The sequence below is a fragment of the Panthera tigris genome, chromosome X (assembly GCF_018350195.1).
Source record: "Panthera tigris isolate Pti1 chromosome X, P.tigris_Pti1_mat1.1, whole genome shotgun sequence".
Taxonomy (NCBI): Eukaryota; Metazoa; Chordata; class Mammalia; order Carnivora; family Felidae; genus Panthera; species Panthera tigris.
In genome coordinates, this window is record NC_056677.1 from 101,771,170 (window position 1) to 101,797,802 (window position 26,633).

The following is a 26,633-nucleotide window of genomic DNA, read 5'->3' on the forward strand; positions in this document are numbered from 1 at the left end:
TAAACACAGATCCAATTCAAAACTGGGACTCACATTCTCATCTAGTTATGTGCTATAAATTCCAAGCTAATGCTTCATATTTAATAGTTGCTATTATATAGGGCTGACCCTGTAAGACCTCTGTTTTCTTAGAGAACAGTGAGACTTCTGTTGAACCTAGGAAGGCTGCAGGCAAGCAGACCAATAATGGTATGCAAGCCCCAAATTATAATTTATAGGTAAGCCCAATACGTGCACAAAGATCTAGTTACCAATTATCACATTTGGATAACACTCCATACAGTATGTCTAGACTGTTACAAAGAAGTGCAAATGACAGTCACACTGCATGTGTGGGTTTCTTTCTTGCTCTTTCTTTCTTTCTTTCTTTCTTTCTTTTTTTTCTTGGACTATTACCGGTTCTATTATTGTTCTGAATTGGAAGCTGTGGCACCCTCCTGACAGCCAGGCTCAGGGTATCAGATATGAACATATCAAATATTAACTGATTTTACTTTTAGGGCCTCTTCATTTTAAAGGACTAAAAAATAAAACCCAGTAAAAAAGAAGGAGGTTAAATTATCTTGAAGGACTAAACATGGCATTCATTGATCTTAGCTTTGCCAGCCAGTTAGGGACTATGCCAGGAGGCCCAACTGGGGCTGATAAAGACCAAGGACACTGGTTTCTTTTGTATATGATCTAGTAATTTACTATAAAGCTTTTACTTACCAGATGTATGCCCGTGGATGAAAGAAGGATTGGACAGGGGGATGTGAATGATATACGGAAAACCTATCCTTTTCTAATCCTTAAAATGAATTTGTAAATATCCTTTTACGGACAACATCCATATTATCACATTGATAAAAATGGACAGCTAGGTCATGACAGGGTACCCAAAAGGATTTGGAAGCATGTATAATTAGTTAATATACTAGGTATGGCACTAGGTTCTTCCACATAGATTATTTCAACTGATCCCTACAACAACCCCGTTAGGTAGACATCTCATCTTCATTTACATTTAAGGAGGAGAGGGTAAATGTGATTGCACAGTTGGAGGAAATAGGAGAGTCCTATCAACACGCAGTGTTCTCGCTACACATCACATGTTCAGCAGCAACATCTAAGCAGTATTACTAGCACTGGCCCAGGCTGTAAGGCTTCTAAGCACCTGACTAATGTAGGTATTTAGAACACACGAAGCGGTTAAGGTCAAAGAACCGGACTGTGATTCTAATCTTACTTCGCTGCTTACAATCTAAATGATCCTAGACAAATCAGTTCATCTCTTGGATTCTTAACTTCCTTACCTACAAGATGGGGATTATAAAAACACCTAACCCACAGGGCTGTTGTAAGGATCACCTGCTATAATAATCATAAAGAATTTAGCACAGTGTTTGGTACGCAGCTAGCACTCTCGATCAATGTTAGCTCTTGCCATTAACCAAGTTCTACCCTGCACAGACTGCAAAGAGTCTAAGGATAGAGTCCCGGGGGTAGATGCCAATGGTGTGCAGTGGCAGCTAAAAACGTTCAGACCCACTTCTACTGAAGGTGCCTTATCACTGGCCAGAGGGCAATTAACTTCTGTGTCGCATATTCAGTTCGCTGGAATGTGTTCATTTTGTGCACTCTGCATGGTTAGGTTGTCAGATGGGTAGAATCCTGTGTGGCTCTAAATAGACACTGATGCTACAGTAAATCTTTATTCATTGAATATCACAAATTCACAATTTGTTATCATTTGGACAGGGGCTGGATTGAAGCTTAACCTTTTCAGCATCTATAGAACAGAGGGTCTGCCAAGCAAATGAATAGTCAAAAAGAAATTGAAGGGCTGATCATTCCCATGACTCAGTTAAATAAAATCTTCTCAGGCATTTTAGAAACCCATAAAAATGGACTAATTATAAATCATTCATAAATTTTTACTCAAGCAGGCCCCCCTACCAGGCACTGCCATTAGCTTAGCTGTTGCTGTTATATGCGTGGAAGGTAATAGGACTGTATTTCCTTCGGAAATAGACTATAATTCATTTGATCTTTCACTTATTCAGGCTGACTTTCACCTCCAGGCTTTTGCTGTATTAGTAAGAAGAAAATGGGAGAGGCTCAAGTGCACTCAGGATTTGACCTGATCCAATCACTGTTATTGCAATCACCTCATACAATTGACTTTTCCTGGGTCATGAAAGTAAATTGTTTATATGCCACTAATGTTCGTGTCCTCTGGTCCCCACCTGCCATCACTGGGGCTTCTCACATCACTCAGAGTAGAAGCCCATGTCCTGACAATGACTTAACTTCCCCCCCAGTCTGGCTCTTCACAGTCTCTCTCTTACCTCTCTGACCTTACCTCCTATTATCCCATAACCTTCCGAGAAGTTTGGAAAACATGTGACCTTCCCCATTATTCCTTTGCCTGGAATGTTCTTTACTCCAGTACCAACATGGCTCACCCCTCACTTCCTTTAAGTCCGAATGCCACCTTTTCAGGGAGGCTTTCATTTTCCACCTTATTTAAAATTCCACCCCTGTTCCACATCCTATCCTTTAATCTGCTTTTTAAAAAATGTCTCCGTCACACTTACATCTTCTAGCATACTATTTCTTTTAAAATTTTGGTTTATTGTCTGCCTCTCACGACTAGAATCTAAGCTCCCCGGAAGCAACGATTTAGTCTTTTTTATTCACTATTTCTTCACTCGAACAGTGAATGCTGTTCAAAGTAAGCATTCAGTGAGTGTGTGTTGAATGAATACATGCGTGTCCTGAAAGTCCTATTTCTATGACATTTGTAAATCTACCTAAAGATTAATAAACATTCAACTAATGCATCAAAAAACACAATTTATAAATAGATTCTTCATTGATACCACACTTTTATTACCCACTTCAAATTAATGGATTTCGAACATCATCTCATTCATTGTCACAACTGCAAAGTAGGCAGATGTCAAGTACTACCAGCCTTAGTTGCCAGATAATGTAACAGAGGTGGTCACAGAGTGTTCAGGTGAGTTACAGAGTTTAGATTTTCCAATTTTGTATCTGGAAGAGTTTGTATCTGGAACCACTGGGCAGTTTAAGCACTCTTAAGTAAGTGAGGATCCTTTAATGAATGGGTTGTTTAGAAACGAGGGGGGCATGGTCAGAAGAGAATAATTAGGAATATGCTTTCTGACCTAGGTCTTCTGTCCCAAGCCAAATCTTAACAGTAAACGTGGAGAAGGTGTCTGGCCCTTAAACAGAGCAAATGTTACCAATTCATTGCTCCTTCTATTTCATTTTCCTATTTATTAAACACTGCAGCATGCTGGTGACATTCAAAACATGAGGCTTATTGATCCATGAGCTTATGTGTTCATAATTCACCCATGGTGCTGATTTCTAGATCTAGAAACACTATATCATAGAACAGGCTTGCAAATAGCTATTGTTCTTAATGAATGGTGACTTGTTATTAAGAATGATTCCTGGAAGATCATTCTCTTTTAGGCAATTAACTTATTGATTTTGCCAATGAATATGAATATAGACCGGTGGGAGAGTTTGTATAAGAGAAGCTTGGAAAACATGTGACAAATATTTAAAAGATCAGGGGGAAAAGAGCTGTTCTGATTAAACACTCTTATTCCTCATCTTTTTAACCTCCTTGACAGTCTTTCCACGGTATCAAAAACCACCTTCCTTCCTCTACAACTAGAGTGAATAAAATGAAATCTCTGCTTGATAACTGAAGGTTGTATGAAATTCACACTGTTCTCTATGATCTGGCTAATGCCTAGCTTCATATTCTCATCTCCTACCAGTCTCTCCTTGGCTCATATTCCAGCCACAATGACTTGCCTTTCACTTCCTAGAAGAGCCTAGTACATTTCCATTGCAGGGCATTTGTACATGCTGTTTCCTTGGCCTGGAGCGTTCTGCTCCAGACTCATGTGGGGCCTCCCTTACCATGCAGACTTGGTTAGCTCCCTACACGTCTCTAGCGCTCTAAAAATTTTATAGCACTGCTTACAGTTGCCAATATGTAGTTATTTGTGTCATTTCTTATTTAATATCTGTCTCCCTCCCTAGGCCATAAGCTCTATGAGGGCAGAAACTTGTCTTGTCATTTTCTCCCTAATGCCAACCACAATACTTGGCACGAAGTAGTAATGAATGAATGGAAAACTGGGTACTCAGTATGAAATGTCTGTCTGAAAGATAAACATTGGAGTCAAACATTTAGATCAGCATTATCCAATAACAGTTTTTTAAGATGATGGGAATGCTCTAGATCTGTTCTAATAGTCACTAGTACCCTGTGACGCCTGAGCCCTGGAGATGTGCCCAGTGCAGCTGAGAAATGGAATTTTTAATGTTATTTAAGTTAAACTGAAATAGTCACATTGACTAGTAGCTACCATATCAGACAGTGCAGATTTTGAGATTGCCAAATGGTTAGACGTTGGATGGTGTATAAACTTAGCCAAACAACATAACAGAGTTTGACATTTTCATGAGGTCCTATTTATCATTTTTTTCTATTGTGGTGGTTTCTTTCCTTGCTTTTATGTCTGAGAAGTCCTTTCCTGTCTTGAGATTGGTCACCTATATTTTCTTCTAATTGTGTTTGGGTTTTTTTTTTTTTTACCTTTAACTCATTAATCAGCTGGAGTGTTTTGATTTCTCTTCGGCTTTTGGAATATGCTATAAATTGAAAATCTAAGGTTTTTTTTTCCTCAGGAGTTGTCTGAGCATTCCTTCACAATGCTTCTTTTCCCTACTGATTTTTGATGCCAGTTATATAATCTACTAAATGTTTATTTGTCCTGGGGTGTGTTGCAGGGCTTTCATTTGGTTGTACTGATCTGTCTACTCTTCCATCTGTACCCCTTTGGTTTTTTAAATATTTTATTATTTATTTTTGAGAGAGCACAAGCAGGGGAGGGGCAGAGAGAGAGGGAGACACAGAACCCGAAACGGGCTCCAGGCTCTGAGCTGTCAGCACAGAGCCCGACGACGAGGGGCTCGAACTCATGAGCCATGAGATCATGACCTGAGCCAGAGTCAGACGCTTAACTAACTGAGCCACCCAGATGCTCCAGTACCACTTTGTTTTAATGATCATAGCTTTAAAATATTCTTTAATGTCTGATAGTTCTAGCTTGTTCTCTTTGTTTAGGCTATTCTGATTCAGTTAGTGCAACGTCTAAACTTTTTTTCTCATGTCAATTTATATGTGCACATAATGCATGGTGATCACAATTTTTAAACTCCAAATCAGGACACATGATTAACACAGGAAAATGTGGTCACCATTCACATCAATATTAAGTCTCCTCCAAGCACAGGGTTGTGCACGTGGTAGGTGCTTTTTGACTAAAAGGATAAAAGAGGTAGAGACATTTGATTGGTCTGTAATTTCTATGGTAGTTAGTTCTTATATATACAATGCATAAGACAGCTTTCCTTGTTTTGCATGTTAAGAAGAAATCCAAAGGTGATTTGTTCTCTGTTCTGTTCTTACTGTTCAAGGAGCTCTTAGGTAGCTCCTAGACCAGCTGTGTCACCCACATATTCAATGCAGCCCAATTAGTTACTAAGAGTCACAATGCATTGAATCAGAGTGTGACTAAAGTCAAAGCTGCAGGAAACAGCAGCAATACTAATGAGTATTCAAAGCTGATTAGAATGCAAAAAAATCCTGCTATTCTTTAAGTATCAGCGATAATATGGGGCAATCAGGTAGCAGCTACTTGAAGCAATTGCTCGAAAGTGATTTTTTTTTGAGTGGGAAGATTTCTTAAGAATTACATTTTAAAAATGAGGACCATTTTTTCCCCAAAAGGTTCAACTGGCACTTTCTGATTTAATTGAAGCGCACACACACATACACACATGCACAAATAAGTATGCAGATATTAATCATTAGTCATATTCAACTAAATGAATCCAGTAATTCTGGATAGCTGGAAAGCTGAAATCACCAAATGAAGGGCATTTAATGTATTCTTATGGATAATATTTTAGCAGCATAAGAATGAAATTATTGTCCAAAATCTCAGTCATGGGGTTTTTAGAGGTTATTTAATCCATCTTTCCATCTCAAGGTAGAACCAAATCTATATTTATCATCAATATCATCTTAATCCTACTAAAGGAGAAAAAATGGTAATTGGAACGGCTACTCCCTAAAGAAACAATCATAAAAATACACTGAACTCATATCAGGGTTGTTGATTTTTGATTCCCACGTTAGATACACAGTTTTAAAGGAATGTTCAGAGGTCAATAGATATTTAGCAAAATCTTCTATACTTTTTGTGTCTATATATACCACAGATACTAAGAATTGATAGTCCATTAATTCATTAATGTTTAATCGATTCATTCATTAAACATTTTTGGCTGCCTCAAGGTGACCTTGAGGCCCTAAAAATGCTTGACAATTAAATATTCAATTATTTTTATCAAACTGTACTTTATTAAGGCAGGAAACTTATTTTGGCTCAACCCGGAGTTAGAAATTATAATCATATAGGTTGTTAAAGTATTTTCTGAGCATAAACCTTTCAATCAATATATCAACTGAGAAATCTCTATTACGACCTCAAATCCTTTTGGAATGCCCACCATAGTTTATACCTGGCTCTGTCATTTCCTTGTTATATGATCTTGAGCAACTTATTTAACTTCTCTGTGCCTCGGTTTCCTAATTTGTAAAGCAGTATATTAAGAGTAGTTCCTGCCTCATGGGGATTAAATGAAACAGTTCACATAAAGGACTCAGCACTGTGCCTTGTACATAGGAAATCCTAAATACAAGTAAGCTAATATTATTAGTGATTATATTGGGCATATAACTATAGATTCTGGGTCATGCTTAACATGTAACAAGAAAACCATACAGACAATATAGTTAAGTGCTTGATGGTATGGTGCATCTGATAAACCCCATGAAAGACTGGGATGGTGGATGTCAGAGGTTCCATGGGAGACATGGCTTGAGCTGGGATTTAAATGATAGAGAATGACAGGTGTCAAGGAAAAGGCACACCAGGTAAAGGGGCATATGACGAAAACGAAGTAAAGGAAGGTGAAGATGAATCTTGGAGGACCATAAATGTCCAGTAAATAGTTGATCGGTACACCATTTAATTGAAAATCTCACTCTGGCTTCCCAAATAAAATTTTCAATTTAGATAGGTAGCAAGCAGTCTCTTCAGAAAATGGCTGTTACCCTAAGTGTAACGTATGTGTACATGTGTGTGCGTGTGAAGGGAAGAGTGGCATAGGCTATCACCTTTTAAGGAGTCCACGTGAATTGTCCATTTAATACTTATAATAACCCTATTTGAGGGTTAATATTATTATCAGCCCCATTTTGGAGATAAGGAGATTAAAGCTCAGAGATCTCAAGAAACTTTTCCCAAATCATACAGCCAGTAAGTACATAGCAGCCAGAAAGTCTAACTTCAAAGCTCTGTTCTCTTAAACACAAAGTTGCTTCCACTTAAAATTCATAAGGTCTTATAATTTTTTAAGGTAAATTGCTAGCCAGAACTAGTCAAGGGGGAAGCTCTTACACCCAGTGTGTGCTTAAACTATGATTGCTAGCTTATTGACTTAAGCCTCATGTTTGGGTTCAGATGACAAGGTTTATAATTGTCTAAGCAAATATAGAAACCTGAGGAGTCAAATTTAATGATCTACTTCATTTTAAGCTAATAGGTAGAAACTAGAAATAAAGCCTTTTTTTTTTTTTAGAAATAAAGCTTTTTATTAACTTCATGTTTCCTTGAGTAGACAGAAAGAGGAAAGTGAGGATTTGTTGTTTTAGCTTCATTCAGAGGTGATTTAGGCTGTTTTGAGGTCTGATTGAACAATGTATTGGATACTTTTGTTTGCTTGACTGAAAAAGGAGTGTTACCCGGAGACCTTGGAGCCAATATGGCTTTTGAAAATATCATGTGCAGCTCTTGAATTAAATATAATTATTCTACTGTGCATTGTCTTGGATGCTGTGTCCTTTGAAAGATACAAAGCATTACTAAGAGGCAGAGACATAAGAGGTTGTTCTCAACGACTAAGAACAAAGAAAATTATTTCACAGTGTGTACAATGCAAGCTACACTAGCATCTGACAGTACGAACAGGGGTACAAAGATTTCATTTGCTATAATAGACGCCACAGAGATGGGAGGCAGCATGGCTACTGTAGTTAAGAAAACAGACTCTAAAGTCATAGAGACCTGAACTGGAATCTGGGTTCTGTGACTTTCTAGCTGTGTGACCTTGGAAAAGTCACATACTCTTCCACTCTAAGTATTAGTTTTCCCATCTATAAGTAGGGAAAGTAATGCCTATACCTCATGGCATTGCTGTGAGAATTAAATGAGATATAATGCAAGCAGAGTTTGCAATGTTGCTTGATCATAGTAAGTATTCAATACACCGAGATTTAAAAAAAAAATAGCATGACCGTCTATAATCAATATTATTTATATGAAGGATTCCCAATTTTCACTCTTAGCCAGATTGGTTATCACATCGCTTCTAATATTTACATTTCATGAAGAACTCACCTCCATCATTGTCCAAGTTATCTCCACAAAGCATTTCCATGACAACATTGCAGCCTGTGCCACTCCAACCCACCTGACACACACAGTGCCAACCATTTTGATCCAGGGTACATCGTCCATTTCCAAAGCAGAGCCCTGGGCAGCCATCTGGAAAGACAGCAGAGAATAACAATCATGGAGGCACTGGCATGGGATTGGCCAACAATGATGTCTCTACCTATAGGAAAATATCTAATCGTCTGGGCTCCATTCAGATAAGGTGTTGAATAAATGGAAGAGGAGCTCGCTGGCTTATAAAACCTTCCCAGGGAACTTGTTACCCCTCACTCTGCTGTGCTTTTCCTCAGAGAGCCAATTAAGCCTTATTAATGCTAACCCCAATTCCCACCCTCTGCTTTACATGGGATGAAAACTATGATGGGGACAAAAAATGTGGGTTTTTTTTGTTGTTGTTTTCTTTTCAAAAAAAGTATCTTCTCAGCTCAATCAAAACCAGATGGACGATACTGTACCTAGTTATGGCCAATAAGCTAGGGAAAGACAACAGTTTCTACGAAAAGAAGCTTCCCCTACCTACTTCTCGTCTGTACTGATTTTTCCTTTGTGATACGCTGCTTCAGGACTTAGGTGCATGGCTACACAGTTCAGACCACACCATTAAATATTTGCCTGTAGAATACCTTAGAAATGTGCTGCAGTTGCTTTGCATTTATTCAGCTGTTTTCTTTAAGATTGTTATTGATCTGAGGGCTAAGGATTAAATTTTTACTTATCTGGTATCTCGCTCAGAAGCTAGCATAATATTAAGCCTGCAGTAAGTGCTCAACAAACGTTTATCGAACTAATGAATGCCAAATTGAGACTTTCAGGATTCTAGAGAATAACTGGATAAATAGAGGAAATTGTTGAGCTCAAATGACTTCCATCCATTGATAAACCACAAACACTAACAACGGTCTCCATTTAGACTCTGAATTTCTCAGGGATGCCCTACTCTTTCTACCCACAGTTCCGAGTTCAGCTATTCCAAAGGGCAGCCGTGTATGCGCCAAGCGCTCAGTGGACAGATGAACGGAGATGGCCATAATGGCACATAGCTGCTGGACGTTTTCCCAGTAGCAGCACAAGACCAGATCTGAATTTTACTGGAGAGAGTCCAATCAATAGTCTTTTCATTTGCTGTCTTTGAGAGAAGAGTCCAGAAGTATGAAGAGCAAAATAAGTTTTGAAAAATCTGCAGATATAACCCAGTGTTCCTTCCAAATGGTTTTCTAAGTAACTATCAACAGACCAGATGAAGAAAAAACTTAAAAATAAAATGACAGATGGCTGTTAGAAAATATGAAAAGACTCTCTCTCATTATATACATACATATTAAATATATATATATATATATATATATATATATATATATATATATTTCTCAAGGAGTGGTATATGGGATGAATATATACAGGTTTAAGAAAAGAATTCATCCAGTTCCATTGTCATGGATGTACAATGGATAAAGAGAAATCAGGGGTAATTTGGAAAATATTCAACCTTCTGAGGTGGAGGTAATGAAAGGCACCAGGGTATCTGACAGAAAGCCCCTTACTGTCTCTATCAAAGGCAGATCCTTGGGGGATGCACGAGGGGTTACTTATAACAGGATGACTCCTCTGTCCTTGAAAGGATACTGTATATGGACTTAGAGTCCCATTGTTATGTCAAAGAAAATGTTCAGCTGTCTATCCAAACCTAGTTCATTATAACGAATTACCTGTGTTGTACACAAAGACATATGCACAAACACACACACGCACCAAACTCCATAGAGAGCCAAGGAAAAATAGTTCTTAAAACTGCTTTTCAATCTATTATACCCACTGGCAAAAGACAGCTCTTTGACGTTAGAAAAACAAATTACTTTTCAGTCCGACTATTAGAGCAGGAACCTGACACTATCACACTTCAGGAAGCCTGCCAAAAGTAAACACACAAACCCAACCAACCAGCCAACCAACCAACCAACACAAAACCCCACCCACCCTGCCTTTACCACATGCATAGTTTCTGTTCATGGTATTTTTCTGTTATAAAACGAGTGAGAAAAATCTTACCTCGGACAGCATCTAAGTAGTGAGCTGAAAGGGGGAGGAAAAGAGCGATTGAATGAATTTCTGGGAGACCACAGCTATACAACATGTATTAATGGTTTGCCATCTGTTGCCTGGGAGTGGAACAGCAAACTGTGAACTGCCGAAATGCCTACAGCTCACAAGTTGGTACATGGGCCTGTGTAGTTTGTGAATAATATTTTCTGTGGGAAAGATATTAATGGCTTTTCTGCAACAAACTCTATGAGGTTTCCTAAAAAAAAGTGTCACATTTCATTAAAAGTATGAGAGCTGCATTTTTACATTTCAGTAATAACTTTCGTGAAAAAGCACTAGCTTGAACTTCTTATTAGTAATATCTTGAGAAGGGAGTTCTGGAGTAACCACCTTCGGTAATCATCACAATATTTAAATCCTCTTATGTGAAGGCAATAAACTTACTGTAGAGCAGGAATGTAATTACTTAAGCTGCATCAGAATCTCACCCCTCACCACCTTTTTAATGAATCTACAATATTTTCCACAGTCACAGAACAAGACTTACTGTACCTTCAGTAGAGTAGTAATGCAGTTTATTAAGATTATATGTTATATATATTATACATTACTCTGGCAGTTTCCAACCATTATAACAAAATACTTTCACCTAAAAATGAAAGCTGTGTTATAGTCTGGGGCGGGGCGGGGGGGGGGGGGCGGTGGGGTAGGAAAAGCCCACAAACAGTGAATTGGGTATCCAGGCCTTTGCTCTGCATGAATTTTCTGTGTGCTCGTGGAATGCCACCGGAACACTCAGTGACCCACTTTCCTTAGCTGAACAATGGGAGTCGTACCGGTCCGTCTGTACATGCAGGAGGCCTTTGTGGCAGATACACATATGTGCCAAGGACTTTGATTTTTTCTTGAAAAAAAAAATAAAAGTGCTTTCAACCTGAAACTTTAGTTATTATTGCTATTTTTTATAATGTGAAGACCACGTGATAGATTTGTTACATAGGCTTTCTCACACCCACAGACTGTTCTCCCAGGCACCGTCCTGAACATCAGTGCAATTGGTGACAAGGGATGGGAGAGGGTGGATGCCTCGGCCCAAAGGTTCTACGCCACCCGATAAACAGTGCAACACAGATGTTCTGTTGATGGTAGGTCAGGAATGTCTTCCTCATATACATTAAAGACAGCTCCTAATGATATTGAATGGCCCCTGTTAAAGCAGTCCCATTTAATGAAATTGCCTCTAAGTGCTTTCAACCGAAACAACCTATACTCTTCAAAAGGAAAAATGGGCAGTGAATGTTACGTTCACAACAAAAGCACTTCTTTTATTAACTAATGACACTTTATTCCAATGTATCATCTTTCATTTGAGTAACTCAAAGCACTAGAAAACAGAAACTCTAAGGAATACCTAAGTAATGGGAAACCAGGAAAACTCCCAGTTAACCAACCTTGCAAACTTGTGGCTCCCCCTCCTCCCCTTTCTCACCTCCAACTTCAAGTTCTATGAAAAGCCTGGTGACTGATCCCTAAACTGCTTTTCCTTGTTCAGTTAATACAATTTACTTTTGCGCATTATGGCGGTACTTACCAATGGTGCAGTGGTCGCCCTCCCATCCAGGGCTACACTCACATTTTCCATCTTTGCACTGGCCATGCTCAGCACAGTGAGAATGACAGGAGCGTTCTTCACATGTGGGTCCTACCCAGCCTTCTTCACACTGGCAAATTCCCCTTGAGCAGACTCCGTGGCTACCACACTCCATGGTACAGAGCTCTGTGGGAGATTCAAGGAAGATACATTTACATATTGTATTTAAACCAGAGTCTACTCTTCCCAAAAGACATTAGAATTACCAAAAATCCCACTCTACATTTATATTTTAAATATATAAACTAAATGTCACGGGGCACCTGGGTGGCTCAGTCATTTGAGCGTCCGACCTTGGCTCAGGTCATGATCTCATGGTTTGTGAGTTCAAGCCTCGTGTCGGGCTCTGTGCTGACAGCTCGGAGCCTGGAGCCTGCTTCGGATTCTGTGTCTCCCTCTCTCTCTGCCCTTCCCCCACTCATACTCTGTGTGTGTGTGTGTCTCTCTCTCAAAGATAAACATTAAAAAATTCAAAAAAAAGTCACAAAGACCTCTAGCATTTGAGTGACTGTGCAAGGAACTCTATAAAAAAGATAGTTAAGTCTCTAAGTATAAAATAAACCTGAAGTCAAATTGATTTTGAAAAGTCCATAAAATGATAATGGCATTCAAGGCTTAGAAATGAAGTCAATGCCAAACAAATGTCAAGTGGGTTTCACTAAAAATTCATTAAGATCACAAATAATGTTACAAGGATTTTATGATGCTACAAGCAATCACTGAGGAAAACACACGCACACATGGTAAAATAGTGCTCTAATTTCATTCAGAAAGAGAGGTTCTACAATTGGAAAGAAAGAGCTTTTCTAATAAAATTTATAATATACAAAAGGTAAAGCTGCCAGTGATGGTAATCAACTGGTTTCCCTGAACATACTAACAATAACTGCATTTATTATAAGCATTTAAAATGAATCCTGGTTGATTAAAATATAGTCTTATCTTGAAATGTCATTCATAATTTGGCCAATATAATCAAGTTGTATACGGCTCTGCTGAGGTTCTCTCCTCGTCCCCTTGACTTGTTTTTGAGAAATGCTGAATATTAATAAAGTCATGACAGTAGAGAAGCTAAAATAAAAGTTTGGCAAACCTTTTTCTTGACCGAATACCCTTGCTGGAGGAGGAAATCGGGGATAAAAGCCTATGGAAAGAATGCGATAGAAGTAACACAACAGGTTTTGGGTACAATTGGCCATATACCCTTGAAAGAAACAGAGAGTGTTCTGGAAGCCAAGTGATCTATCTTTCATAATCTCAAATTCTGAAACTGGTTTTATGTATTAAGAGGTAATGACAAGTGATGATATCAGTATTACCCTATATTACCTGTAACAAGGCTCTTTCTATGTAACAAAATTTTCGACTCTACAGATAGAGTTATTTTTCAGTAGGTGAGAATATTCTTCTGATAAACCCATGGCTATAGACTTTATTACTGTATAAATAAACTTGTTTACTAATTCATTCACAAGTATTCTCTGTAGGTCAAAGTATGATAGAAAGAATAGTGGACATGAGGTAAGGATTCCTCTGCTTAAAGGTTTATACCCTTAGGAAAATTGCTAACATGTTCTCTTAATCTCTGCTCATTTTACTACACAATGGAAGTAATAATTACAGCTCACATGGTTGTTGGACAGATTTGAGACATATTTTGGAGGTAGAACCCATAGAAGTTCCTCAAGACTAGATATGGGAATTGAAGGAAAGGGAAAAATGAAAGTTTTGGCTTAAACAAGTAGGTGGATACTGCTGCCATTACTGAAATGGGAAAGGTTAAGGGAAGAATAAGGATAGAAGATCAAACATTAACCTTGAGATAATGTATAGACAGCCAAGTGAATTTGACAGGCCAGGGCTGGAGATACGAAATTGGCAATCATTAGCCCAAAGGTGGTATGTAAAGGCATGGGACCAGATGATATCCCCAAGGACGGAAGATGGACAACTCCTGAAATGAGCCCTAAGGTATCTCATGATTTAAAGATAAGGTTATAAAAAGAGGAGCCATCAAAAGGAGACCGGCAAGGAGAGGTAGGTAGTGAGCGATAGGAGGAAATCCAAGAGATTGTGGCCTAACTAAAGCCAAAAGAGGGACCTTTTTTCAAGAAGAGAGTAGCTAGCAGTATACTATTACTGAGAAGTCAAGTGAGATTTAGGCAGAGAAGTGCCACTGAATTTTTCAATATGGAAGTTGGTGGCTTTAGGAAGAGCTATACTGATTAAGTAGCAGCCGGTAAAGTCAGATTTGAATGGGTAGAAGAGTGGATGGAAAACTGTGTGTGGGATCACCAGATTGTAAGAAAAGTATAGAATCCAGAAAATACAAAAAGGGGAGGGTTGCCTAATAAATGGTAATTCAAGTAGGTTGATCTTGAAATAGCACCTACTCTCTATATTTTGGTTCTGAATCTCTAACTGATAACCTGGATTCATAATTTCAGTTCTTGTAGTGAATCTGAGATTGTAATTATGCTCCTTTAATGGCCTCCCCCAAGGCAGAACTGAAAGGGCCTTTCTAAGATTAGGGAGCTAAACTGGTCAAAGCCAATCAAGTCAGAGCTAACAGAAACAGTAAGAGGCAAATATTTTGTATACATTGTTTTATATAACTATAAATTTTAGGCATAGAAAAATATACCATTCTGGTGATTTCCTGAAAAGAGGACTAGATGAACAGTATCAGCAAAATGGCAGATTAGGCTATCCTTAAATCATCTCAATGTAAACCTTAGAAATGTTGACGATAATGTAGTAATTTAAAAAAATTACATGTCTTGGCTCACAATAAAACAGAATTATCAAATGTCAGAAGCAAAGAGGGTGCTAACAGCCAAAGAAGTCAGCGTATAAGTCAATCTTCTGGCAGCTTTGAGTGGTTATTATACCCAGTAACAACTAGGGGCTTGGGTATTTACTTCCACAGAGGAAAAAGGGATGAGGTTTTTGGCTCATTAAGATGGGGAGTTGGACTAAAACTCCTGCAGAAAGCAGGGACCCTTGAAGGGATGCAATCTCAGTGAGATGGCGACTAATAAACTCTATCCACTCACCCAGAGCGATGGCAAAAAAAGCATTAACTATACTCCTCCTCCTACTAAATTTTGGAGTTAGAAAGCAATATTGAAATAAAATACTACATAATAATAATAATAATAATAATAATAATAATATGTGCAATAGGGTTCCCTGAGTGAAATATTTCCAAAACTTTGTACTATTCAGGAATTAAGTAAGATACTCTGTCGAGTATATATATAAATATTTAAAGGTGGAATTGTTTCTAGTAACTGTGACCTAGGTAATTTTTACTATTCTTTCCTGATGGGAACCGGAAAATCTAGACAAAATATATTTAAAAATCTGTTACATGTTATTGGGGTTCACAAAAGAGTAAATTATTACTGGGCTACATTCCAGGAAAAAAAGAAAACCGAGAGAGGTGGGTCTGACATTTATGGATGCTTTTCCTCTAGAAGTAGCTGTCAATTCTGGTAGAGGCAGCTGGAAGACTCAGAAACTGAGTAGAGCTTTTGTCAGTCTCATGAGTGCAGAAAAAAATATTTGACTACATAATGGCTAAGAAATTTCTAATACTGAAGACAATATCCAGCCAAATATATGCACCATAATTGAATGAACAAAAAAGAGAAAAAAACAAATTTATAATCATAGTGAGGGACTCTAACGACCCCCTTTCTCATGAACTGATGATAGAACAAGCAGACAACAAATAAGAAAGGATATGAAATATCTGAGTAGCATGATTAACAAATCTGATCTAATTGCCACATATAGAGCACTGTCATAAATGGCTAAAAGATGCAAATAATTTTCAAGTGCTCACGGAACATTTACAAATATTGACCACATGCTGGGCTACAAAGCAAGTCTCAATGTATTTCAAAGTTCGGCAATTATTTATAGCATGTTTTTTGCCCACTGTGGAATAAGACTTGAAATCAAAATACAAACAAAAAAGATAACTATAAAATGCACATACATTTGGAAATTACAAAATATCCCTCTGAAAAAATGATGGAACAACAACAAAAAAGAGAAATCATCATGGAAAGTAGAAAATACTTTGAAATGAATGAAAATAGAATGGACATCCCAAGATTTGTATAACTCAATCCATGCATATAGGAAAACCCATAAGGTAGAAAGGAAAACAAGCAGAAAACAGTGACCCATGCATCCATTCTAAGAAGTTAGGAAAAAAAAAAAGCAAAGTAAACTCAAGGAACGTAGAAGACAGAAAATGGTAATTATAAGAGCTGAAATTAATTAAATAGGAACCAAACAGAAAGCCAATACTTGAAAATTTGCATAGCCCAAAAAACCCTGATAAACTTCTGATAGGGACTGATCAAGAAGAAAATACAGAAGACCCAAATAACCAATATCATGAATGAAAAAGATGGGATTGCTACTGACTATATAAACATAAAACATTATAAAAGAATATGAAAAACAACTTTTCAATACATTTGAAAATTTCAATGAAATGGACAAATTCCTAGCAAACACAACTTACAGTAACAAACATACACACAAAAGGAAACTAAATAGCTTCTATAAAGAACCTGAATCCACAATGAAAAATATTCCCACAAAGAAAATCACAGGCTCAGATGACTTCACTTGTAAATATACCAAACTTTTTTAAGGAAGAAAAGGTGCCAGTCTTGAATAACCATTTCCAAAGAATAGAGGAAACACCACCATATGAGTTATGAGGCCAGCATAACCTTGATATAAAATTCTTACGAGGATATTATAGGAAAAAAATATAGGCCAATCTCACTTATATGAATGCAAAAATCTTTTTTTAAAACAATTTTTTAACCTTTATTTATTTTTGAGAGACCAAGAGAGACAGAGCATGAGCAGGGGAGTGGCAGAAAGAGAAGGAGACACAGAATCTGAAGCAGGCTCCAGGCTCTGAGCTGTTGGCACACAGCCCAACGTTCAACACAGGGCTCGAACCCATGAACCATGAGATCATGACCTGAGCCAAAGTTGGACGCTTAACCGACTGAGCCACCCAGGCCCCCCGAATGCAAAAATCTTAAACAAATACTAACACAACAAATCTAGCATTACATAACATGAAGTAATATAATGACCAATTTTTGCTTATTCTAAGAATACACGATTACGTTAACATCTGAAATCAATGTAATTCATCACATATACGGAATAAAAGAAAAAAATCATATGATCATCTAAATAGATATATAAGTATTTGGTAAAATACTAAACATCTATTCATGATAAAGACTTATAGCAAACTAAGACTAAGAGGAACTTTAATCTGATAAAGATTAGCTACAAAAAACCCACAGCAAACATCACATTTAATAGTGAGATGTTGAAAATTCTTCTATTACTGAGACTGAGAAAAGATGCCTATGATCATCACTTCTATACAACATAATTTTAGAGGCCCTAGCCAGTGTAATAATGTAAGAAAGAGAAAAAAATGATAAAAACTGAAGAGGAATAAATATAGCCATCATTATTCAAAGATAGGATGACTGTGTGCATACAAACTACAAAAATAATCTATATAGATAAATTATTAGAATTAATATGTGAGGGGCGCCTGGGTGGCTCAGTCGGTTGAACGACTGACTTCAGCTCAGGTCATGATCTCAAGGTTTGTAAGTTTGAGCCCCACGTCGGGCTCTGTGCTGACAGCTCAGAGCCTGGAGCCTGGTTCTGATTCTGTGTCTCCCTCTCTGCCCCTCCCCCACTCATGCTCTGTCTCTCTGTCTCAGAAATAAACATTAAAAAAAATAAAAAGAAAAAAAGAAAAAATGCTATAAGTGGTAGAATATATTCACAGCACGTATAACTGAAAAACAGCTTGTATCCAGGATATACAAAGAACTTCTTCAAATCAATAATAACAAGACACATAACTCAATACAAAAATGAGCAAGAGACCTGAAGAGGTATTTCATAAAAGAGGATATCCAAATCTACAAAAGTATATGAAAACATACTTGGCATCATCACTTATCAAAGAGATACAAAATCAAATAACAATGAAATATCACTGCACACCCACAAGAATGGTTCAAATCTAAAAGACTGTCAGTAATAAGTGTTGATGACAATGTGAAGTAAGAAAAAGTCTCATATACTAAATGGGATTGTGTAAATTGGTACAACCACTTTGGAAAACTCTTTGACATTATCTGCTAAGTTTGATATATGTATACCCTGTGGCTCAGTGATTCCGCTTCTCAGTATTTACTCCACAAAAGTGTAAGAAAGCAAATATTCACCGAAAGATAGGTATAAAAGTGTTCATAGAATTATATGTACTAGGCAAAAAATGGAAATGCTTTAAAGATCCATCAACAATAGAAGATATAACTGTAGTATCTTTGCAAAAAATAGTGTATCGATGTGAAAATGGACGATCTATAGCAATGTGCCATAATATAGATGAATCCCTCTAAAAATACTGTTGAGTGAAAGAAGTGAAATGCAAAATCATATGTACTATAAGATTCCATTAATAAAATTTCTGGAAAGCAGGCAAGTATTAAAAGTCAGGACAGTTACCTTGGGGAGGAAAGTTAGGAGGAGGTAATAATTGGGGAGGGGCACAAAGGAAGCTTCTGGGGATAAGTATCCTATATTTTCACTTGGGTGGTAGTTAACAGGGATTTCATACTTAGATAATTCACTAGGCCGTACACTTATGACTTTTGTACTTTTCTGTATATGTGTTATATTTTAATAAAATGTAAAGAAATTAGTTGTAATGCCCAAAAGAACAGAAACAGTATATACAACTTCCTAACCAGAAGAGGTGGAAAAAGAATGAAGATAGCTCAATCAAAGAAAAAGTAGAAAAGAGGGAAAAGACATAGAAAAAATAAATATTATAAATAGAAGGCACAAAAGAAGATTTTGGGCTATAAATACAAACATGTCAGTAATCCCAGTAAATAAAAACAAAGTGAGCCTGAAATTGAAAAGAGAGAGACTCTGGAATTGAGTGGAAAAGAAATTATAGTTATGTTCTTTCTGTTAATAAGAGATATGCTGAAATATACTAATACAAATTTAGGAATAAAAGGAAAAAAGCATTCTAGGAAATTACTGTCCAGAGAAACTTGGTATAGCTATAACATTATCAGATGAAATAGATTTCAGGGTATAAAGCATTATTATGGATAAAGAGAGTCATTATGTAATGATAAAAGGAATAATTCACCAGGGAGATCTAACAATCCAGACCATAGAAGAAAATATGGCTTCTAGATAGATAAAACAAAAGCTTGACAGAATGATAATAAGATGAACTAAAAATTTCACAATCAGTAATAAGAAGATAAAAAATTAGTGAGGATGTAGAAAATCTGTATAGTACAATTAACAACTTTAGTATACTGGATATATATGGAACCTCAAAGCTATGATTATGTGATGCATATTCTTTTCAAGCACATACAGAATACCTACAAAACTGACAAATAGTAGTTCACAAGGCAAGGCTCAATAAATGGCAAAGATTTTACATCATACAGATCATGATGTCTCAGCAAAATGTACTAAAGTTAGAAATCAATAAACAAAAAGAAAAAAGAAAAACCCACAGAAAAGTGTTCTTTAAAAACACACTTTAAAATAATTCACGGATTACATAAAAAATTATATTGGAAATTAGGAACTCAATAACAATGAAAGTATACTATTTATAAAAACTTGTGGGATGCAGCTTAGACAGTTACTTAAAGGAAATTTACAGCCTTACATACATTTAATAGAAAGAACAATAGAAAATTAATGAACAAAGTGTTCAACTCAAAAAACTTAGAAAAAGGACTGCATATAAGTAGAAGGAAGGAAACAGTAAAGGTAAGAGCAGAAGTTAATGAAACCAGAAACAAAGAAACAATAGAAAATATCAACAAAACCAAAATCTATGTCTTTGGCATGAATAATAAAAAAGAGAGCCCTCTGGCAAGAGAAAGCAAGGAAAATAAGAAATTATACAAATAAACACTAAAGATTAAAAAATAAAAATAAAGAAGAGTGCTATGAAAACCTTTATGCCAGTAAGTTTGAAACCTAGATGAAGTACACATTTTTCAAGAAAACAAAATGGACTTAGAAAGCCTGAATATACATTAATGACACTGAAAATGGCCTACATGGTTTTGTAGGTGTATTTTGCCAAACTTCCAAGGAACAGATATTCTCTACTTTAAGCAATAACAGAGAACAGGAAAATAGAGAAGTCTTCCTGAATGATTTTGTAAGACTAGTAGAATCTAGTTCCAAAATGGGGTAAGAAAAGAAGGGACTTTTTTTATAGGCCATTCTCACTTATAAACATGGCTGCAAACTCCAGTAAAAGATCTGGAAATCAAACCAGCATGCATGCATGCGCGAACGCGCGCACACACACACACACACACACACACACAAATACAAAAATTACAACCAAGTAGGCATGAATGCTAGGATGGTTTAACTTTTGAAAATGTATTCATGTTGGGGCACACCTGGGTGCCTCAGTTGGTTAAGCGTCCAACTTCGGCTCAGGTCATGATCTCACAGTTGGTGAGTTCGAGCCTGGTGTCGGGCTCTGTGCTGACAGCTCTGAGCCTGGAGCCTGCTTCTGATTCTGTGTGTGTGTATGTGTGTGTCTCTCTCTCTGCTCCTCCCCCACTCATGCTCTGTCTCTCTCTCTCTCCCTCAAAAATAAACATTAAAAAAATAAAAAAAGAAAATGTATTCATGTAATTCATCATTAAATTAATCCATTTCACTTTAAGTTCATTTCATAATGGATTAAAGAAATATTATTATATTATATACAGGAAGAACATTATATAAAACTTAGTTCCTATTTATGATAGAATCTCTTAGCAAAACAGGACTAGAAGGGAACTTACTTAATACGATAGAAGTTATTTACCAAAATCTTAAAGTAATTATCACACTTAGTAATAAAATAATAGAGATATTAGTCTTAAAGTCAGAAGTGCTACGATTAACTACTGCTTCTAATTCAATGTTGTACTAGAGACAGCTAGCGTGATAAGGCAACCAAAAATATAAAATGTGTAGCCTGAAAAGGAAGAGACAAAATAGAATGTATAGGTAAACTATGAAAATTAGAAGAGAGGATAGCAAGGTTGTTAGATAAAAAATCAACACAAAAAAAGATCAACATCATGTCTATATATCAAAGCCAAATAAGAACATGTACTTAAAAAAACTTTACTTACAATCATAAATCTAGCCAAAAAAGTTCAACATTCTTTCACATAAGATTTTAAAAACTTTTTGAGGAGCTTGGGAAGATGACAGAGTAGGAGGACCCTGAGCCCATCCGTACCACATTTACAACTAGATATCATCCACATCCAAGTCAATGAATCAGAGAGTGATCTGAAGACTGGCAGAACAAAAACCACAATTAAACATATGGAAGAAGCTGTATCTGAAAGGTTAGGAAGTTCAGAAAGGTAGAGGGAGGCTGCCCACAGGAGGGACTGAGCTGTGTGTGGAGAAAGGGCAGAGAAATGGGCCCTCACCCCAGAGGGGGTCACATGGGGAAGACTAATTCCCATAAGGTTTGGCTTTGAAAACCAGAGGGGTTGAATTCGGTGAGTTTGTATAAACCGTGGGACTTGGGAACCTGGAGCTTTAAAAGTTAGCTGACTCAGCACTGGGCTAGCTGTGAGGGCTAGTGATAGCTGGCTCACCACCCTTAAAGAGACAGCAGCCTGTGCAGAGAGGCAAATTAAAACTGGCAGTTTACACAATGCCAGGGGCAAATGGGAGACAGATCTGTTCATACTGATTTCAGAGAGTGTTGAGGGACTTCTTTGAAAATGAGGGGGCTGGCAGGTGCCATTTCCCTCCCTTGCACTCCAGCATAAACACAGAGCCACCTGTGGGAAGCAGGGTTGCACAGACACTTGTAGCCTCAGCTCAGGACTCAGGGCAAATGTCAATAAAGCTGTGTGAACACTTGCATAGCTGCAGTGCAGTACACAGCCATGCATGCCTAGGCACCCATGCAAGCTGCAGCCAGATGCTGGGTGCACAACTGTTGCCTCATGCCATGCTAAGTCACTGCACTGTGCCCTGGCTGCCCCAGCACACAGCCTCCAGCCACTGCAGCGTTTTATGGGATCTGGCATATCCCAGATAGTACTAGTGGCCCAATGCAAATTTTGCTAGCATTGTCAGCCCACTCGCAAGTTTCCAGGTGGATGTGTCCCCTCAGAGGGGGCCTGAAAGCTCACAACAGGCAGAGAGTCAGGCAAGAGGACTGCACTGAAAGGAAAAGTGACTCAGACACAACGGCAGAGCATAAGCAACACACAGAGGATATTCTCCTGAAGTACCAGGTTCTGGTGAACAGGGCACACTGCACTGCAGGGACTCCAGACCACCTTTTCATAAAGTCACTACTTTCAAGAGCAGAAGACACAGCTGGCTTTCTTAACACACAGAAACAGACACAGAGAGGCAGACAAAATGAGGAGAAAGACCAATCTATTCCAAGCGAAATAACAGGACAAGGCAATGCCCAGATATCTAAATGAAACAGATATAAGTAACATGCCTGATAGAGAATTTAAAGGAATGATCATAAGGACACTCACTGGACTCGAGAAAAGAGTGGAAGACATGAGTGAGACCCTTAATACATAGCAAAGACAAAGACTCAAACTGAGAAGCACACTTGACGATATAAACAGCAGGATTGGGGAAGAGAGGAATTAACTGGTGACTTACAAGACAGAATAATGGAAAGAAATTAAGCTGAACAAAAGAGAGAAAAAGGAATTACATAAAATGAGAATAAACTTAGGGAACTCAGTGACTCTATCAAACATAACAGCATTCTTATTATAGGAGTTGTAGAAAAAGAAGAGAGAGAAGTGGGCAGAAAATTTATGTGAAGAAATAATAGCTGAAACTTCCCAATCTGGGGAAAGAACCAGACATCCAGACCCAGGAAGCACAGAGAACTCCCATCAAAATCAACAAAATCAGACCCACACCGAGATATATTGTAATTGAATTTGCAAAATATAGTGATAAAGAAAAAGTATTAAAAGCCGCAAGACAAAGGAAGTCAGCAACTTACAAGGGAAAGCCCATAAGGCTAGCAGGAGATTTCTCAGTAGAAACTTGGCAAGCCAGAAGGTAGTGGCATGATATATTCAATGTACTGAATGGGAAAAATCTGCAGCCAAGAATAGTCTATGCAGCAAGGCTATCATTCAGAATAGAAGGAAAGATGGTTTCCTAGACAAACAAAAACTAAAGGAGTTCATGAACACTAAATCAGCCTTGCAAGAAATATTTAAGGGGACTCTCTGAGTGGAAAAGAGAGACCAAAAGTGACAGTATAAAGGCAGGCAACACAAACTCAGTAAAAATGAGTATATCTGTAAAAAAAAATCAGTCAATGAACTCACGACATAAAAGGATATAAAATATGACAACATATGCTGAAAATGTGAGGAGGAGAGTAGTAAACAATGGTTTGAATGAGAATGGCCATCAACTTAACATAGACTGCTATATGCAGAAGAGGTTATATTCAAACCTAATGGTAACCAAAAATCAAGAACCACTGAGGCACCTGGGTGGCTCAGTCAGTTAAGCATCTGACTCTTGATTTCAGCTCAGATCATATCACCACTCATGGAATTGAGCCCTGCATCAGATTCTGCACTGGCAGTGTGGAGCCTGCTTGAGATTCCCTCTTTCCCTCTCTCTCTGCCCCTTCCCCACTTGTGCTTTCTCCTCTCTCTCTCTCTCAAAATAAATAAATATTTTAAAACCACTAATAACTATGCAAAGAATAAAGAAAAAGAAATCCAAATATATCACTAAAGAAAATAAGCAAAACATGAAAGAGAGACGAGAGAGGATCATAGAAAACTTTCAGAAATAATCACAAAATAAGTAATAAAATGGCAATAAACACATATCTATCAGTAATTACTTTGAATGTAAATGGACTAAAGCCTCCAATCAAAATTCACAGGGTGACAGAATGGATAAAAAGAAATAAGACCCATATATATATACTGCCTACAAGAGACTCATGTCAGACATAAAGAAACCTGCGGATTGAAAGTGTGGAGATGGAGAAACATTTATCAAGCAAATGGATATGAAAAGAAATCTGGAGTAGCACTACTTATATTACAACAAATAGACTTTAAAACAAAGACTACAACAGGAGTCAAAGAAGGACACTATATAAAAATAAAGGGGAGAACACCAAAAAGAAGATACAACAATTGTACATGTATATGCACCCAACATAGAAGAACCAAAATACATAAAACAGTTAATAACAAACATAAAGGAACTAACCAATACTAATACAATAATAGTAGGGGACTTTAACACCCCACCTACATCAATGGGCAGACCATCTAAACAGAAAATCAACAAGGAAACAATGGCTTTGAGTGACACACTGGACCAGATGTATTTAAGAGATATATTCAGAACATTCCATCCCAAAACAGCAGAATACACATTCTTTTCAAGTGCACATGGAACACTCTCCAGAATAGATCACCTATTAGCCTACAAAACCAGCCTCAACAAATTCAGTAAGATTGAAGTCATATCATGCATCTTTTCTGACCATAATGCTATGAAACTAGAAGTCAACCACAAGAAAAAATCTGGAAAGACCACAAATACACAGAGGTTAAATAGCATGCTACTAAACAATGAATGGGTCGACCAGGAAATAGAAGAAGAAATAAAAAAGTACATGTAAACTAATGAAAACAAAAACACAACCTTTGGGAAGCAACAAAAGTGGTTCTAAGAGGGAAGTTTACAGCAATACAGGTCTACCGCAAGAAGCAAGAAAAATCCCAAATAAACAGCTTAACCTTACACCTAAAGGAGCTAGAAAAAGAATAAACAAAACCTAAAACCAGCTGAAGGAAGGAAATAAATAAATATTAGAGCAGAAATAAGTGATATAGAAACTAGAAAAATCTCAATAGAACAGATCTATGCAACCAGGAGCTGGTTGTTTGAAAAAACTAATAAAACTGATAAACTTGTAGCCAGACTTACAAAGAAAAAAGAGAAAGGAGTCAAATAAATAAAATTACAAATGAGAGAGGAAAAATAACCAACACCACAGAAATACAAACGATTATGAGAATATTATGAAAAACTGTATGCCAACAAATTGGACAACCTAGAAGAAATGGATAAATTCCTAGAAACATATAAACTCCCAAAACTGAATCAGGAATAAATAGAAAATTTGAACAGACTGATAACCAGCAAAGAAATGGAATCAGTAATAAAAAAACTCGCAACAAACAAAAGTCCAGGGCCAAATGGCTTTACAGGTGAATTCTACCAAACATTTAAAGAAGAATTAACACTTATTCTTTTTTTTTTTTTTTATTTTTTATTTTTTAATATATGAAATTTACTGTCAAACTGGTTTCCATACAACACCCAGTGCTCATCCCAAAAGGTGCCCTCCTCAATACCCATCACCCACCCTGCCCTCCCTCCCACCCCCCATCAACCCTCAGTTTGTTCTCAGTTTTTAACAGTCTCTTATGCTTTGGCTCTCTCCCACTCTAACCTCTTTTTTTTTTTTTTTTTTCCCTCCCCCATGGGTTTCTGTTATGTTTCTCAGGATCCACATAAGAAACACTTATTCTTATCAAACTATTCCAAAACACACACACACACACACACACACACACACACACACACACACACACACTCGGGAATATTATTTATCCGTGGAAAATAATGAACTCTTGCCATTTGCAATGACATGGATGGAGTTAGACAGTATAATGCTAAGTGAGATTTAAGAAACAAAACAAATGAACAAAGGGAAAAAAAGAGACAGAGCGAGACAAACTAAGAAACAGACTCTTAACTATAGGGAACAAGCTGATAGTTACCAGAGGGGAAGGAGGTGGGGGGTTGGGTTAAACAAACGATGGGGATTAAGGAGTGCACTTGTGATGAGCACTGGGTGTTGTATGGAAGTGTTGAATCACTATATTGTACACTTGAAGCTAATACAAGACTCTCTGTTAGCTGGCATTAAAATAAAAACTTAAAAATAAAATAAAATACAAAGATTTTAAAAGTTTTTGAATTGAAGAAATATACAAAGACTCAATCAGTGGAGAGATATACTGTGTTCATGGCCCACAAACCTCAATATCATTAGGATGTCAATTTTCCTCTATCAGTTCTGTAAGTTCAGTGTAATTCCAGGCAATATCCCAACATTTTTCATAGAGTTT

The 26,633-nt window shown here is 37.3% G+C and overlaps 1 protein-coding gene across 1 annotated transcript in view; it reads right to left on the reverse strand.

Moving 5' to 3' along the window:
* Window positions 1-26,633, reverse strand: part of TENM1 (teneurin transmembrane protein 1) — a 734,132-nt gene that overhangs the window by 168,162 nt on the left and 539,337 nt on the right. The window contains exons 14-16 of the mRNA XM_042974325.1: window positions 12,250-12,435; window positions 10,665-10,688; window positions 8,562-8,708 (exon numbers count right to left, since the gene is read on the reverse strand). Of these exons, the coding sequence (XP_042830259.1) occupies window positions 8,562-8,708; window positions 10,665-10,688; window positions 12,250-12,435 (357 nt within the window). The remainder of the gene's footprint in view (window positions 1-8,561; window positions 8,709-10,664; window positions 10,689-12,249; window positions 12,436-26,633) is intronic.